This window comes from Canis aureus, chromosome 30 (assembly GCF_053574225.1).
Source record: "Canis aureus isolate CA01 chromosome 30, VMU_Caureus_v.1.0, whole genome shotgun sequence".
Taxonomy (NCBI): Eukaryota; Metazoa; Chordata; class Mammalia; order Carnivora; family Canidae; genus Canis; species Canis aureus.
The window spans coordinates 31,568,102-31,586,929 of NC_135640.1; the positions used below are offsets into that span (position 1 = coordinate 31,568,102).

The 18,828-nt window shown below is 44.8% G+C and overlaps 1 protein-coding gene across 2 annotated transcripts in view; it reads left to right on the forward strand.

The window, feature by feature from the left end:
- HUNK (hormonally up-regulated Neu-associated kinase) overlaps window positions 1-18,828 on the forward strand; it is a 106,444-nt gene that overhangs the window by 44,044 nt on the left and 43,572 nt on the right. For both annotated transcript variants that reach the window (XM_077878989.1, XM_077878988.1), the window contains exons 3-4: window positions 12,307-12,362; window positions 18,501-18,636. In XM_077878989.1, the coding sequence (XP_077735115.1) occupies window positions 12,307-12,362; window positions 18,501-18,636 (192 nt within the window). The remainder of the gene's footprint in view (window positions 1-12,306; window positions 12,363-18,500; window positions 18,637-18,828) is intronic.

Here is an 18,828-nt window from a genome sequence, read left to right on the forward strand (position 1 = left end):
TAGTTAACCACTCTGAACCTCAGTCTCTTCTTCTATAAAACGGGAATGATGATGATACTTCCCTCATGGTTGGTGTAAGGGTTAATTTGGAGAATGCTAATATATGAAAAGTGCTTGGAACATTGCTTGGTATACATAATAAGGGTCATGTTACTGGTTGGCTGCTGTTCTTATTTGCAAAGCGTAATGAGACCAGGGGCTCAGGAGCCTGAAAGAAGACTCAATGTTAAGATGGCATGAGATGGTTTTTCAGCGAGTGCTAAGGGATGGTGCTTCCGCTGTATTTGCTTTATATGCAGTAGTTGCTCAGTAGCTGTTTTATTCAACTGAATTGAATCCCCATTTAAATTGTGAACTTGTTCCTGCAAGGCAGGGGTGTTTCCCCCAAGCCAGATGCCAATCCTTATGAAAATCAAACTTTTTCTTGAACAGGCTGTTCCTTCCTGAGGAGGAGCTCCACAAGAAAAGGGAGTGGAAATAGCATCCTTAGAGATGGTTGCCATTGGTGGTGATACCTATTTTTAGTATTAAAATAAAATGAAATGAAATGTATTAAAATGAAAAGGAAAAGAAAAAATATTTTAAAAGTGGCCCCCTTTTCCTCCCAAGGAAATGTGGATTTCACCAATAAATGCATAGTCCTTCTTTCTTGAAATTATGATCAATAATTACTCTGGGTTGTTGAGAAAAGTTAGGGGTCATGGTTTATAGATTGTCCTTTTTAAAAAGCAAGATCAAGGGCACCGGAGTCGCTCAGTAGTTGAGCATCTGCCTTCGGCTCAGGTCATGATCTTTGGGTCCTGGGATCAAGTCTTGCATTGGGCTCCCTGCAGGGAGCCTGCTTCTCCCTCCACCTGTGTCTATGCCTCTCTCTCTCTCTCTCTCCCTCTCTCTCTCTCTGTGGTCATTCATGAATAAATAAGTAAAATCTTAAAAAAAAGCAAGATCAAGTCATGAAATGTGTTGTGTGCATGTGTGTGTGTATACACCTATATATACACACACATGCATGCGTACGTTTAATATTTTTTGTGTTGAGGTGCAATTCACATACCTTGAAAGTCACCACCATAAAGCGCACAGTTCAGACCCTTTTAACTTATTGACAAAGCTGTGCAACCGCAGCCACTATCTGATTTTAGAATATTTTCATCCCTCCAAAGAAGAAGCCCTGTACCCATCAGCAGTCACTCTCTCTTCCCCCTTCCTCCCAGCCCCTGGCAACCACTAACTCTATTCTCTGTCCATGGATTTGCCTGTTCTGGACATTTTCTATCAAAGGAAAAGAACAGTGTGTGGTCTTTTATGATAGGCTTCTTTTACTTAGCATCATGTTTTCAAGACCCTTCCCTGGCGTGCCATCTATCAGTACTTCTCCTTTTTATGGCTGAAGCCTAGTCCGTGGTAGGGAGACCACATTTTGTCTTTCCATTCATCAGTTGATAGACATTCAGGCGTTTGCATGTTTTTGGCCACTACGAACAATGCGGCTGTGAACCTTCACATACAAGTTACGGTGTGAACGTGTGTCCTCTCTTTGTTTGCAGCATTCTACTTTCAGGAGTGGAACTGGCAGGTCATATGGCAGCTCGATGTTCGACCTTTAGAGTAGACGTAATATCAACTTCTCGTGTTTGAAAGCCATTCGTATTCTGACCGATGAAGAAAGCAGCTCTAGGCCTTTCATTAACAGGATTTATGGGCTTTCGAGGTGAAGAGGGTCTTTCCCTGCTGATGGGATTGGATGCTCTTCCCCTTGGTGCTTGAGCCTAGGGGACCCCATGGCGGGGGGAGGCCTCCTGGCTTGGGGCTGCTCCGGGGTCAGCCTTGGTGGGGCACTTTGCAGGTGGATCATTTCCTCACCAAGGTGAGAGAGTCTCTTCGTGGACATATTTTTAGTTACACACGTCATCATGAAATCACGGTTCATTGGAACTCTTTGAGTTTAGATCAGCAAGGAAGGGAACATTCAGAAATTTTAAGTGAATAACACTATTTTTGGCTCTTTCCAACAATACCCTTCTGAAGTCTGCCGTGTCACGGTTCTGCCATTATTAGGAAAACGACGGTCGTGAGTGAGCCTGGTTCTATCTTGGTTTATTACGATGACAAAGGCAGAAACCTCACGAATGAATCAGCCAGGATAACGGACTCCGCTGGTCACAGCAGAGGCTAGAAGCGGGGGCAGGGCTTTCTGTGGGGCTCGCTGGGGGGGGGCGGTGTCACACGGGGTGTTATGTGACAAGGGTTTCGTGCTGTCAGAAACCAGATGAGTGCCCAGCGTCGCAGGCCTCCGAGGACAAGAAAGGGAAAACCAGTGAGGGCTGTGCATGGCTCGCTGGTCTCTCCCGCAGGAAACTCTCAGCAACCCTTTTAAAGTAATTTTAACAAATTCCAATCCCTCTCAGTGCAATTACTGTCAGAATGTCAAAGGAAGGAATTTAATAATGTTTTGATAGCAAAGACGGTGTGCTTTTCTCCCTCTGATCCCCGGCTTTCTACTTCCCCCTCTGTCCTTGGAAAGATATTCATAAGCCCCAAATGGCAGAGGCTCAGATCTTTTAAAGTTAGGGGAGACTGGAGACATAGGTGCTGTTTAGGAGGAGTTCTTCGTTTTTCTCTCTAGAACTCGTGTTAACGGGCGCCAGTGCACACAGACAGGAGGTGCTTTAGGTGGTGGAGACATCACATGAAAGTGTTTGCTCGGAAGAGACTCGTGGGTGACTTGAGCTGGATGTCTTGACTCTCCCAGAAGCTATTAACACCAATTTTTAGCATACGTGCCGCAGCTCATAGCTGGTATACTCTACTGTAGACCCTCTCCATGATGGAGATTTCTCTTCTATGCTGTGAAGATGGAATGAATTTCATGATTATCTTGCTGTTAGATTTTTCAAATGAGTAAGAGAGTACAGTATCTCGGAGGTGGCCCGGAGTCGCTGGTGGGAAGATTTCTGAGCAAATAGATTGGATCATCCAAAAGGACTTAGGATGAATTCGGGTGGCTGTGCATAGACAATGACTTAAAACGCTTTTGGTTATGTGTGTCAGAGGATGCTCTAAATGCGCAGTTGCTGATTAGGCCGATACTATATCCTCATGTTCTCATCAACTTAATGTTGGCAAAGCCCTCATTTCCCGTGACACGAAATCTAAATATTTAATTATCTACTCAGAACTACTGAAATATCATTGAAAGGCAGCAAATCTCGAAAAATCATGTAAATACTGTGAGTGGAAAAAGAATAAAGGAACCCAAAGCTCTATATAGTAGACTCCCTTAGCTGGCAGAGAAGCTCATTTTAAACTGGACCTGCCAGGGCCTTCGTCGTGTCTTTTGCTGTAACCGGGCTGGGGCTAACTTTTACAAAAGGAGAGTACGGTCTCGTGTCTTCATTACCCCATGTTAGGATTGCCTGAGATGCTCCACATTTAAGATATAGCAAGTCCTTTTTTTTGTTTTTTTTTTCTCTCTCAAACATGCTCACCCAGCACGATACCAAAACCTGATGATTTGCCCATTGTATATGGAGCGTTGACTCTTGACATCAATCAACGAAAAGTGTGATTATACCAAGAGGCTAATTTGAGATTCATCTTGTTCATTCAAAATAACAAAGTCCAATCAAACTGTACAGACAAAACATAACAGGGTAACACAATACCGCTGTCCCTAAGCAGGAAGAGACAAGCCGTGGGGCCTGCGGGACCAGGACAGAGAGACACATGATCAAAGGGAGTGCGAGCCTGTGTTTGGATGTACGTCAGCGTTGCCGCTCCCAAGGCCATGACCTTACTCATTCATCAATATTGGGAAAGGGCCCTCTCTGCTCAAGAGGAATGCAGTTAGAAGAGAAGGGATGTTTCTTTGTTCTCTTGGGCCTGACAAGAAGCACTTGTAGGTTATTAAGTTCTTTTAACTTTTAGGTTTTTTGGAGTGGGGCGGGGGGAGGCAGATGAGAAGAGGGTAACCTCTGCTCACAGTCGGGAACTAGTTGGGATCCCAGGGCCTTCTGCTAAGAGAGAGTACGTATCGAAGGTGCTGGTTATATCTATCAAAGGTGTTGTGTTTAAGTTGGGTTTAACAAATATGATTGGAAATAAGGAGATTTCACCAAGCTCGAACGCAGCAGCTTTGTGGAGCGTGATGTCTAGTGGTCAGCGGTGTTGATTGCGCAGCCAGACCACCTGCACCCAGACGCTGGCTCTACCACTTAAAAGCTGCACTGGGCAAATCCCTCCGGCTCTTGTGCCTCCCTACACAATAAGGATAATGGATTATCCACTTCACGTGCTTGTGAGGATTGAAGGAGCCAATTCACGTAAAGTGTCAAAACTGAGAGAGTACCGAGTACGTGTTTGCTATCATTAGTACTGATCCCACCTCATTCATTCTGTACGTGGGAAACAGGCTCAGCGTTCTGTGTGCTCGAGGCCTCACAGATGTCCTGGGCTTGTATTCATCTTGCTCATCCTTCAGGTCCTCGCTCTAAACTAGGCTTTGCTTTCCAAACCCTTTTCGAACGATGACTTACTTTGCTTGTTATCTATTTTCTGCACGGGCCATCAGCTAGCTCAGCCTCGAGCCCAGGAGGCACACAGCAAGACTTTGTTGAATGAAAGAAAGGAAGTTGAATGAATACAGCTAGTGTCAGAGTTAGCACTGGGATGGAAGCTTCCTGGTGGCCAGTTCCCTGTTCATTCTGGAATATTCCACGTTGTCCCTGGAATTTCAAGGGAGTTCCTGCATTGACTTAGTACCAATTTGTTTACTTTCAGGTCACAATCGGTAGAGTGGCATCTTTCTAGTGACTGAGCAGCTCTCTCATTTTACAAATGGTTCGTTTCTGGAGTGCTGGAGGATCTCAATAAAAGGTTTCGTTTTGAATAAATAAATCAGGTGCATGCTTAACGAATTGTTCTTGTGTTTTATCAAAATGCCCATATCGCAAGTAAATCAGCGATTAAAAAATATCATTTGCTTTTAATACAGTGCTTTTGAAGATAAACTTAACCCAAAAAACCCCTCTCATTTTCCTGCAAAATGCTGATGACCTTGGGGAGTTATGTGCTTTTCTTGGATGCTTTATTCTTAGCTTATTGCTAAAATCCATCTCCACCGGCACAAACTTCTCCAGACCTAATCCTGTATGAGTTTGCTCTGGCCACCCCCTGGGCTCCTTCTCTCTGACCTCTCATTTAAGGGCTAATGGCCCCCGATGCTGTTTGCTTATCACCCAATTAATCACCCTTTCAAGTCTTCCCTGGGCTCTCCAGTGCACTTGGTCTTAGCACCTCTATTATCCCCAGCTCCAGCCTCTCACCCCTTCTCTGCTAGCGGTGAGGTAGCCTCCTGGATAGCCTCCCAGTGGCCACCAAACACTTGAGCACATTTTCCTACTTCCTCCTGCTTAGGGCCCTAGCCAGGCGGCCACTCTTTAGAATGCAGTTTTTCAGACCAGAATCAGGCACTCGATGTTTAAGTGAGTTGTTCTAGGCCACGAGCTTGTCATTCAGTGAGCTTGTCTGTCTTTGTCACTGGTCTCCAGGTCTTGCCCTGAACTGTGCTCAGCACCTCTGCCCCAGGTCCTCCCCCCTCTTTCATGGGTCACACCATCCGCTCTCCGCTGCCGTCAACCCTGGCGGCACCTTGCGCTCAGTTCCTCCTTCCATCTTCCGTCACCACCCAAGTGGCACCCACTCCAGGGGCCCTTTGTCTAGGCCTGAGGTTTGTTAGGGATCTGACCTTTTGACCTTCCCTACGGGACTGGGCCAGGCCTGGGGAGGCCAAGGAGAACCTCTTCCTTTACTCCCATCCTAGTGTTCTGGGTGTGTGTGCACGTGCGTTCATGTGTGCACATGCTTGCCTATATGCACACATACATGGCGCACCCCCCCACACACATGCACACACATGCACACACATACACATGCTTGCACGCAGACATGCCCCCTTATATACACACATGCACACATGTACACATGTACCCACACATGCTCACCCCCCACATATACACATACATGCCACGCCTGCCCACATACACACATGCATCCATGCATACACACACTCAGGAACACATGCACATACACACACACTCAGGAACACATGCCCACTCACTCATACACACACACACCCGCCTATATACACACATGTACGTATGCACACAGGCATCCATACGTGTCCCCCCACATATATACACACATGCCACGCCCTCCCACATTCACACATGCATGCACACACTTTTGTACCCATGCATGCACCTGTGCATACACACACACATGCACAAACATACGGCCACACACACACTTCAGCTCCGCACTTCCCCACTACTACTCCTGGCTGCCTGTGCTCGGAAGAGGCCCAGCTGCTGCTTCTCCTCCCCTCCCCCACTGAGCACCAGGGCCCAGTATGTTTGTTATGGCAACGGGGTCCTCCCTGACACACACCCCTCTGTCTGGGAAGGCTGTGACTGGAGTTCTTGGTGGCTAGCCTCCAAACCTTAGAGATTATCATCATTCAAGAAATACAAGGAGAGTTTGGGTGAGTGGGTGGGTGCAGGGGGAGTGTGAGGGGTGTGCTTGAGAGCCTGTGGGTGAACCTTTAATGGTTAAGCCCTGTTGGAGCTTGTTCTTTTGAAATAAACTAGAACAAAGGGCTGGTAATTAGGGCTTTCCCCGTGGGCCCTCTCAGTCGCTGGAGAAACATCCACCAACCTCTCCCAGTCTCCTTCTTCCCGAAGCACAGTGCACCTGGAGACCCAAGGTCAGATCTGCAGTGCGCTGTGATGAGAGACCCTTGGGCGTTTCTCCCAGAACTGCCCAGTTTCCAGAGAAAGGTCTGTGCCTGCACCTCGGGAGGCCTCTTCTGGGCTTGGCTCCCTCTTTTGTTCCCAAGACACATGGTAATTTCCTTTAGTAAGTTCCCAAGACACATGCACCCCACCCCAGGGCTGTCTAGGTAACCCCATCCTCTGATGCCCCCTTATATTAGGGCATGCCAGTTCCCTCTCTTGCTTGTCCTGTCTCCTCTTTGAAGCTCCTTTGGCCAAGGGAAAAAAGCTGTTTCTCCACATCTAGGGGCCTTTTTCTTTCCTTTTTTTTTCCCCTCTGAGTTATAAGTTTACTCTGAACTTCCAGTTTGCCTGCCACAAGGAGAAGCTCCTCACACTGCAGGACTGTGGGAAGAGCCCCTTACTTCTCTCTCCCCTCCACAAAGTGATTAATCCGATCAGAGAACATTACTGTGAAATTGAGCATTGCCTCCATCATCAAGTGCGAACCAGTCAGCTGTCCAGAACCTTCCTTCCTAGGTGGCCAATCTGACACTTAACAGAACCAAATATTTTGTTCTCTGGGATGGAGCTAGTACAGTGCTTTTCACATGGACCGCAGGGAGGTGTTCTGGATAACAGAGTATTTTCTTTTAAAGATAAGCCGTAATACGCTAATGCTAAAACCTTATGAATAGATTCATCCCTCTTTTATTATCCAGAAAGATGTCTCCCAATTTTGTGGCCTCTTGGGAATATTCGTGGCCTCTTTGACCATTGTCGAACAGCTGGGCTGGGTCTGAGTGGCCCATGGTGCTGAATGGGACTCATCCTTAATTTCAGGTGGTAAGGATGCTCCCTCCGGGGGGAACATCCGGGATGAGGCACTTGATTGTAGCTGTAACATTCCTAGGACCCACCTCCCAGGAATGGGAAAATATCCAAAAGCTACTTTTAAAGAATTAATAGGCTTTATTTTTTAGTGCAGTTTTAGGGTTACAGAAAAATGTGCTGAAACTGTAAGCGTCCCCACATGGGATGCCTTCCCATCCCCCTTCCATACTGTTTTTCCCTATTAATACCTTGTGATCGTGCAGTACATTTGTTATAATTGATGGGCCAGTACTGATACACTATTATTAACTAAGGTCCATAGTTTACATGAGGGTTCGCTCTGTGGTGTACAGTTCTGTGGATTTTGACAAATGCATGATGTCAGTATCATAAAAAATAATTTCACCACCCATAAAAAATATGCCCCACCTATTCATCCTCCTCCTCCTTGAGGCAACTAGGGATCTTTTTATTGTCTCCATAGTTTAGTCTTTTCCAGAGGATATATGGTTGTTGCAATCACACAGTATGTGGCCTCTTCAGACTGGCTTCTTTCACTCAGAAACACACATATGGGTTCTTTCTTGGCTTTTCACAACTTGATAGGTCATTTCTTCTTGTTGCTGAATAACATTCCGTTGTCTGGGTGGACCACAGTTTATCTGTTCACCTACTGATGGATGGGTGGGTCGCTTCCAAGTTCTGGAAATTATGAATAAAGCTGCTGTGAACATTTATGTCTACAAGTTCTTGACTCTTTTGAGTAAATACCTAGGTGAAATGTACTTTTAAAAATAGGATCTTAAAGGCCCTTTTCCTGAAGAGTCAGAAGGAAAAACCTCTCCCCCTCATTCTAGAACTATTTCAAAAGACAAGGCAAGAGATAGAAATAGATGAAGCCAAAAGCAGTTGAATGTTCCTTTGTTTTGGGTGCATTAGGTGGTCTCATCTCCTGGACAGAGACAAATGGAGCTCACCTTTAACGAGTCATGGAATCTCTAGGTAGTGACATGGGTTATTGCTGAAATCTTTTAGAAACATTGGCGAAAGGGTCATACATGGCCAGACAACGGGTTAACAGGTTTGTTCTGAGTATTCACCCTGGGGGCTGGAGTAGGGTTACTATGGGATGCGGTGGGTGAAAATGAAAACCCATTTTATTTTTCTCATTTCGCCTAATTATTACCTTTTATTCATTCCACCCCTGGTTTTATGACATTTTCCCGCTTTCAAAAGTGGGCATTTTTTTTTTTGTCTTTTGCATTTTTTTCTTATTTTTAGTCTTTCATTTATATCATTCTTCTAATCATTATGGTTGTTCTCTTAGGCTTTTGTCATCCCAGAAATATCCAGCTTGGCTTTATAATTCTTGGCAATTGCTTTCTGATCCTTCACCTCTTTAAAGTGTTTTTCTCCGTAGTGTATGTTCTGAACCAAATTTCACCTTCAATACCTTAGTGTGGCTTCCATTCTTTCCAGGGGAGGAGGTTTAATTTTGCAAGAAACAAACTGTGGCCTTCCTTTAGATTTAAATAGCACTGCTGCTTTATAATCAGTTTTCACAGGATCACAGTTTGGGCTAATGCTGGCCCACTGTTTTGTGTGTGCTTTGCAGTATTTTTTTTTTTTTTTTTGGAATTACCGTATATGTTCGAATATAAGGTCAGATCAGATCATGTCCTAGCTCTCCTCCAAAGAGAGAATGTGTCTCATTTCCAACAACAGAGTACTAGCTGGAAAAGACACATTCACCTGGACTCACTTATGACTTTGGAAGCTCTAGAAATCTGAAGAAATGGACAGAAAGGGGAGGCCAGGACATTTTACATAGCTTTTTTTTTTTTTTTTTAAGATTTTATTTGTTTTCTCATGAGAGACACAGAAAGAGAGGCAGAGACATAGGCAGGGGGAGAAGCAGGCTCCCTACAGGGAGCCCGATGTGGGACTCGATCCCGGGACCCGAGATCACAACCTGAGCCAAAGCAGATGCTCAACCACTGAGCCACCCAGGTGTCCCTTTACGCAGCTTTAATAATAACTTCTAGCTGTGAAGGTTTGGGAGACAACTCTTAAAAACAATCCACTGAGTGGTTAATCTACAGAGATTTTAAATGGGTGCTTGTTATTTCATTAGCGTGTGGTAAGATTACCAGCAAGTGATTCAAAAAGTGCTTTTTGACAAACATCTGGTCAACTTTAAGATTGTGCTGCCCTGGTGACGCCACACGTAGACGTCATCCCGCTCACATCCTGGCTGTGACGGATTTCAATGAAATTGTTTCACGAAATGTGAAGGTGTGGGGTTAATATTTCTAAAGTTGACATTATATGGCATATGCTCTTAAAGGTGATGGTGCAGCTTCCTAGATAGACATTTGATAATTCCATTGCATTTTTGAAAATTATGTATTTGTGTTTTCCAAAAACCCTTTGCTGAGGGGGAAATGAGAATCCTCCCATTGGAAAAATGAGGGGGAGATTACCTTATTTTTGGGATTACCCTGCATTTGGACATAGATGATACCTTTTAAAGGCTGACATAGTTTTTATATCATCTGTGTGTTGTTTCAACTGGATCCAGGTGAAAGGATCCAGTTCTTCCCCCCATTGGTGGGGGCATGTGCGTTGGGGAATATTCATATTCTCTAGCTGCAAGTTTCAGTTCAGACCTCCCTTCTCATCCAAGTGCCCATCCCTAAGGCTCCCAGCCACCTTCCAATTTTGAAAGACATTGGACACTTCCGAGAGCTCACTTTTTTCTACACTTGACTTCTTTCCATCCTGAAATGCTTCCTTTTCATGTTCCCGTGACAACAGTGTCCCTGACTCCCGTCTCCCCTCCCATCTTCTCCCTGAGCAATATCCTGTCTTTTTTTTTTTTTTTTATAGGTGATGTCTATTTTTTTGGTATTTTTTTTGGTATTTTTTTAAATTGGAGTTCAATTTGCCAGCATATAGTAGTATAACACCCAGTGCTCATCTCCTGTCCTTTTAAGACTCAGCAACCGCACCCCCCTCCCAGTACTGAGGTTGAAAATTGGTGGTTTGCAGGCCACGTCTTGCCTGCGAGGTTGGCCCATGCGGTGTGGTTGTTACTGTTTTAAATGTGAATGTGTTGCTAGCATTTAAAACTTGGGATAAAATCCAGATTTCTAGCTTCTCTTGGAGAAGAGGAGGAGCTGGTGGTGCCGTGACCGAGCTGGGAGCAACTGTCCCCGTTAAATGGGACACTGCTCTCCCGTTTACCAAAAGTCCTAGCAACTGCTCCCTTTTGTCTCACGACTTGGAAGTACTGCTGTCCATTGCCATTTTTGCTTATGATCACACTATTCTGTTCCTTTCAGTAGGGCTAGGAGGAAAAAAGATTTCTTGTGACTGTGCCTCTCTGTTCAAAATGGGAAAAATGAAAAACTGGACCAAGAATGCTGTGTGTTTCAGAACCATGGAATAAAACTTGGTGTGTTTGTAAGAGAAGCATGTTCTTAACATCCAATCCTCAAGGTGTATCTGAGTTGACAGGCTACAGCTTAAAGATGCTTATACTGTATTCATCGACTTTGATGGTTTTGATGACCAAATGTATACTTCTTTTTTATTTTTTAAGATTTTATTTATTTATTCATGAGGGACACAGAGAGAGGCAGAGACATAGGCAGAGGGAGAAGCAGGCTCCCTGCAGGGACCCCGATGCGGGACTTGATCCCAGGACTCCGGGATCACCACCTGAACCAAAGGCAGATGCTCCACCACTGAGCCACCCAAGCATCCCCCCAAATGTGTATTTCTGCCCATGTGGCTTTTTTTTCTTCTGAAATCCCAAACTATCTCTCTGGTAATGTAGATTCATGTGTGTTTACTGAGTACCTGGGATGTGCAAAGGTCCTGAGGGTACAGTGGTAAGCAAGGCCAACATATTTCCTGCCCGCTTACAGTCCGCGAGCACAGATGCCAAAGTCACCTCCCATCCAGCATGAGCCTGTGCATTTTTTCCTTCTGCTCTTCAAGTCACCTCTGTGTCAATGATCAGAGTCCCCCACAGACTAACGATCTTCATTCCATCCACACACTGAATTCCTTTTGGGAATGTAACATTAATATTTACTCGGGTGTAATACCAGGCATTAGGACCTGACCTCTTTGGAGGTGGTTTTCTGCCCACCGTGGTACCTGCTTGCTTAAGTAGATTTTCACTTGCCAACTTGTGGATGACACTTGGGCTCCATGCATGGAGTTTGAAAGACTGGCAAATTATGTCACCTCTCACTTTTTTTTTTAGCTGTTTCCTCGAAACTGTTCCTCACGCTGGTTGGTGGCTCACCAGCTCACAAACGTGTGGCCACATTTGTATTTCCCCACCTGTTCAGGCAGCGCCTGTTTCGAATAATTCTTTCACCCTCTCCCAACCCCGTTTATTTAAACTCCAGGTCTCAGCTTTGATCCCACGCCTTCCGGAAACTTCTCACGATGTGTTTTGCCCTCAGTGCTCTCTGCTTTTCTGAAATGCTTTGGCTTTTTCAGTCTGCAGCAATTAATGATATCATCTTTATAAATATTTACTTATCGATTGTGTGAGTTTTGGCAGAAAGCTTTTTGGGTTGGTTCAAAGTGGCTCTCAAACAGTTTGATTGCCTTCAGAAGCAAAATGTTGATTCCACGATTTCAAATGCCTCTCTGTAATGTTCTGTGGTTTTGTTTATTTCAGGGACTTGAAGATAGAAAATTTGCTACTAGATGAAGACAATAATATCAAGCTGATTGGTATGACTTTTTTTTTTAAAGCAAGATTATCCTTTAAGTGTTGTGTTATCAATTCTGTTATTTATTGCTGGATTATTGACTTTGAAAATTATTCATGGTCTATTTCTAATCCCAGACAATACTCTAGATCACCTCCTTTTACAACACTCCAATACTTAATAATGGTTTTGAAAATAAGAATTAATTTTAATAGTAAACATAATCAGGAAGGTAGAAAAACTGTAAAGTGACCATAAAATGAATTCCACAGCTATAAATAAGTATTTGTTGGTTATTGGTTCTTTGGATTATTCAAAATTCAGCTTTGCAAAAATTGCAAAAAAAGATGGACCTAAATTTTTATAGAGGCTATTTTTATTTGGATTAACCATAAAACTTCTTTTTTAAAAAAGATTTTATTTATTTACCCGTGAGAGACACAGAGAGAGAGCAGAGACATAGGCAGAGGGAGAAGCAGGCTCCCTGTAGGGAGCCCGATGTGAGACTTGATCCCAGGACCCCAGGATCACGACCTGAGCCAAAGGCAGACATTCAACCACTGAGCCACCGAGGTGCCCCTAACCATAAAATTTCATAAAAATAGTGGAAAATAGTTCAGTTCAGAAGTAATACTTTAAGCTTAGCCATGGCTTAATTCACTTTTCAATGACTATGGGGTACCCATGTAAAAGGGAACCCAACTAACCTTCCAGGTTTTTTTTATTTTTGTTTTTTTAAGATTTTATTTATTTATTCATGAGACACACACACACACACACACACACACACACACAGAGAGAGAGAGAGAGGCAGAGACACAGGCAGAGGGAGATGCAGGCCCCCATGCAGGGAGCCTGTTGTGGGACTTGATCCCAGGTCTCCAGGATCACGCCCCAGGCTGAGGGCAGCGCTAAACCACTGAGCCACCAGGGCTGCCCCTAACCTTCCGTTTTTATTATAATCTTTATTGAAGCCCCATCGTACAATGGTGGTTGTGCAGAGGGAAGTCCCCACAGAGAGATAATTTAGAAGGAAGGTAATCAGAAGGAGGTTCCAGGATAAAGTGAGTCATAATTGGTTCATAATTCAAAGGCCATAAGCGAGTTCACTCCATGACTCACTTTCTAGAAGAATTCCATTTTTGTTTGCCTATACGATTGCTCTTGGCTAAAGTCTCATGGCATCATTTTTACACCTAGATGTTAGCACCATCGTTGCTTCCTCTCTTTTTTTTCTTTTTTTCCCACCTCAGGTGCAAGCAATTTCTTCCCTCTCAATGGCTTGAAAAAGGCTTTATATTAGGAGAAAAGGGAACGATCAATAGAACGTCGTGAATTTAACTCTTGTACCCAAGCAGGAAATTTTGTTTGGCAAATACTAAAAGCCATCTCTAGGTTCTGAAACATATCATTCAAATAACGAATTAGATTCTTTGGCTCCCCAAACCAGACGCCTTGGCTGGCTGATTAAGCACCGTGGACAGGTGTTAATGACTGAACATAACGATCCTTAGAAAACTAATAAGAGGAAACATGTTTTTATCCACCCCCCAAAGATTTTAAGGATTATATTTCTTAAAATGGACAAGTCAAAGAATTTTCTTCCTTCCTCCCTTCCTCCCTTCCTCCCTTCCTCCCTTCCTCCCTTCCTCCCTTTTCCTTCCTTCCTTCCTTCCTTCCTTCCTTTCTTTCTTTCTTTCTTTCTTTCTTTCTTTCTTTCTTTCTTTCTTTCTTTCTTTTTCTTTCTTTCTTTCTAAAAATATTTTACTTATTTTTTTCATGAGAGACACAGAGAGAGAAACAGAGACACAGACAGAGGGAGAAGCAGCTTCCCAAGGGGAGCCTGATGTGGGACTCAGTCCCAGGACCCCGGGATCATGACCCCAGCTGATGGCAGATACTCAACCACTGAGCCATCCAGGCGTCCCAAGAATTTTCTTTTTTATCATCGCTATTGCATCTCAGTTATCCTGAGAACCAAACACAGAAGCATTTAAGACAAGATAGATGTTGAAATGCCTGCAGGATGTCTTTCTGGTCCTGGTTTCCGGGATCCGTGTCATTAAACAAAGGCCCATCATGGTGGGAAGGGGGGCGAGGAAAGGAGATTTATTTAGGTTCTCTGGCAGCGCTGACCTGGAACTTGTCTTCAGAAAATGTGGAGGGGTCAGAGACAGAGTTGCCCTAATGGCAGCGGATGATAAGAAAACAGGCCACGTGAAGGCCAAATGTCTGTTATAGTAAAAGTTAAAATAATTCACTTCCATCTTGCACCGTTCAGAGGCTGAAGCAGGTCACCAGAGGGAAGTTTCCGTGTCCTAACTGGGCACTGCTCCTATAGCCTCTCTCCTTTCCTCTTCCCTCCCCTCCCCTCTGGGCTTGCTCTCTCTTTCTCCCCCCAGTGATAGCCCTAGACGATCATGTATAAAAACTAGAAATGTACTGGGACGCCTGGGTGGCTCAGTGGTTGAGCATCTGCCTTCAGCTCAGGTCATGATCCTGGGGGTCTTGGGATCAAGTCCTGCATCAGGCTGGCCACAGGCAGCCGGCTTCTCCCTCTGCCTATGTCTCTGCCTCTCTTTGTGTGTCTCTCATGAACAAATAAATAAAATCTGTTTTTTTTTTTAAAGGACAGCTCTTTTTATTGGTTAGAAATTTGCTCTAAGATTCTAGAAGAACCAATTTCTGTGAACAGTGGATGCATTTGTAACTAGCTCACAGATTGCCCAACAAACCCTCCCAGAGGGGACCCATGCAAATAAGAGGAAGTTATGATATATTTCAGTGGGAGCCCACAGTTCCCCTTGAGGAGGGTGGGAGGAGGTTCTTTGGATTCAGAAGCCTCAGACTCATCTCTGCTCAGTCTCTGCTCAGTGTGGCAGTTGCTGGCTTGGCACGCAAGCTGGGACATCGGTGGGTTCTGTCGGAAGCGAGGTGTCAAAGACCACAGATTCTAAGACTGCTGGAGAGGAGGCTCTGATCGTTGGCTTTCCCATTATTTAAACTTCTTATGTGGTTCCCAGTCCCTGTGACCAGCATCAACCAAAAGGCCTATCGTACATCTGTACTCAAAAGAGACATTATAGTACCAGAGCAGACAACTGGGAATCGCCTTGTGTTTACCTGTACCCGCTTTTCCTCATTTTTTCCCAATGGGTCAGTCACAAAGATAGTGGTGGGCCCTGGAGGGAGAGAAGGCCTGGGGTCTTGTGCGTTTTCTTGCCCCTGGATCGGGCCATTTGGATCCCAATGTCTTTTTGCAAACTGAAAGCTCTTCAAACCTTTGCTTCAAAGGAATTACCTAGTTATTTTTCCAAGATGGATTATAGCTATTTCCATTTCTTCTTATAATAGTTTTCCTTCTTTGAAATAATTTGATTTCAAATAAATTGACTTAAGCCATGTCCGCCATGTTTCAAATAAACTAGAGTTAACTGCGAGTAAGATCTGATTTAATCAAGATCCCCCCCCTCCCTTTAAGAAAAAGCAATCTGATGTCTGATAGTTTAGAAGGTTTTGCAGTTCAGTTTTCCATAGGAGCGTTCCCTGGGGCGTTTTTGCAAGATTCATTTTGCAGCTCTTGGAAAACTTAATGATAGTGGGTTTATGTATTTACCAACTCTAATTGAGGCAGACCTGGGTGACACATGGGCAGGTGGACTTCACTGTAGTTTCAGGGTTCTAATTATAGCCACACGTATAATATTTTAATAATTACCCTTTTAAGTGTGGAGAAGACCAGTTGTTTTTCTCTAGTATATTTTAAATGAAACCCTTCTGGCTAGGTCGACATTAAGTCATTTAAAATGCAGATTTTCTCTCCTCCCCTCACCAGATCATCTGCTAATTTATCTTCTTGAAACTGTGCTTAAGATAAGGCAAGGCACTGTGTTCTCAAGCTTGCCTGGGAGCAGAGGGAGGGTAAGGCGGGTGGTGGGAGGGGGGTTGGGGGTGACCCAGTTGCTTATCTCGCCCTGCCCTCTTGGTGTCCAGCAGTTCTTTACAGACCCCCGTTGGGGAGTGGAGGGAGTGACCTGAATGAGGCAATGCTTTGCTGTTAATGGAACCCCACTGAGATTAGACACAGAGTCTCTTGATTTAATGTCAGAAATCTAGAGAGAAATTTTACAGAACTCCTAGGGAGATCAGACCTTTAACATGACTGTTTGTAAAGCTTCCCTTAAAATGTTGCCCCCAACAATGTAATCTTTATTCCATGGTCCTCTTTTTTTTTTTTTAAAGATGTTATTTATTTATTCATGAGAGACAGAGAGAGAGAGAAAGAGAGGCAGAGACACAGGCAGAGGGAAAAGCAGGCTCATGCAGGGAGCCCAACGTGGGACTCGATCCCGGGTCTCCAGGATCAGGCCCTGGACTGAAGGCGGCGCTAAACCGCTGACCACCTGGGCTGCCCCCGTGGTCCTCTATGTATTTGTTGTTTTATTAAAATTCCTTTAGGATGATTTGCAGACCCAAAGCATTTAAGCAACTGTCCAGTTTCAAACATGCTATGATTTTTCCTCTTAGAAAAATATTCGCCCTTTTCCTTTTTTCCTGTGTCATTGATACTACAGAGGTCTGAGAGGTCTGAGAACAGGGGTCCTCAGGTCCTTGGCACAGAGATCTTGTCTTGAGATGGGAGGCCAAGGGCCCCGTGGCTCCTGTAGGGACTTTCTTGAACAGGTTATATGGGACCTACTGGTATGGACTGGGTGGGGGGCAAGGAATTGGGGGCCGGGTGGAGGTGGGGGTGCAAGAGTAGAGAGCAAAGGGATGTTATGAGAAAAAAACATGGAATCATAAAAGACAAAGGAAGAGTGAAATGTGTCCACATGCAGCCTCCCCGGGTGGTTTGCCAATCCCTGGGGTAGGTTCTGGTTCTTCATCTCTAAGCCCAGAGCTTTGAAGAGTTTTCTGAGCTCTGCTTGGCAGGGGTTCTATTTGGGAACACCCCATCTCCAGACACAGTCCCCACAGCAACTGTAGGGAGAATTTCTAGTGGTGCATCCTGACCACTAGAGTGTGAGTCACTTTATGGACTTCTAGTCACTTCATACCCTGTCCCATGTTCCTCTTTTCCTGAGTTTTTTTTATAGTAATCATGTGCTTGCAGGTGGAGGCACGTTAGTGAAGGAGAAAACCCAGTAGTGAAATTAGGTCTAAATCCTGCCAGTTGAGAAAGTATAAGGGTTTGGTTCAAGCCAGTCTCTGGCCACTGAGAGCCCTGTGAGCAGAATGTCCTGTTTGGGAGACTAGAACCTAATATTCACATTGAAGTTCAAAGGAGAAGCCACAATCTTCCTTCTGGAATCAGCAAAGATTGAGGAAAGACGTCAGATGAGGACAGAACACTGACAGCTCTGATTACCCTCCAGTCGCAGCGGCCTTAGGATCAAAGGAGTAAGCACGACACAGCAGGTGTACTGCGCCCAGCACAGCTTTGGATGCACTGGGCTCTTCTTTACTTTTCCCATTTGGCTCCATCATCCAAGAGCAAGGCAACGCTAGGAGGTCGCTTAGTTCAGTTCTCATTGCCATCTTCCTGGCGGTAGCTTTCCAGCAACGTTCAGCATCGTCTAAATCATTGGGTGTATAGTTTTCCCTCTTCCAATCCCCATATTTCCCCACACGCATCAGGAGCATTTTTAAGAGACTTGCACGAAATGAAAACATTGAGCCAAAAAAGTCAAGTCCAAATGGTGGGATCGCGTGTCACCCCGGGTGACGCCAACCCCAGCCAGAGAAAACGAACCTTCCTTCAGCTTTTCCCCCCACGTGGCCACTTGAAAGTCAGTTTGCTGACTGCAGGGCCTCTGCTCCTTCTCCCTTCCTGCCTTAGTCCTAGAAAGCGAAGCCTCTCTTTTTCCTGGATGACTCATTTCCAAGGTTTGATGAAAATAATGTTTTGGTTCAACATACTTTTAGCTCTAGCTGGATTTTATAGCGAGGCCTGATATAAAATGTTTCCAGGCTTGAGATCCATATCCAGAGGTTATGGTCTGCAGCTGCTGGTGCTCCTCTGGGATGCTAAATGATGTGTTAGCATGAGAGAACGTTTCCTTTCCTGCTGCCCCCTGGTTTTTGTGTTTTTTTTTTTTTTTCCTTCTTCTTTTTCACAGTTTCCTAATCCAGAGCCGGCTTTGTCTTCCCCCCTTTGCAGACTTTGGTTTGAGCAACTGTGCAAGGATCCTGGGCCACTCCGACCCGTTCAGCACGCAGTGTGGCAGCCCGGCCTACGCCGCGCCCGAACTTCTTGCCAGGAAGAAATATGGCCCCAAAATCGATGTCTGGTCCATGTGAGTTATGGAACTTATAAAAGGGAACACTCCCTCCTGTTGTGTCCGCTCTCCCTTTCTGATGAAATAACCTTGGAGTATTTGATGAGGAGGTGTTATATTACAGGCTCTGGGATAGATATTCGATGATTCTTTGGGGACCCGGCTTTCCACTGCTGTTCCTTCTGGAACAGCTGATCCCTTCTCCCCAGA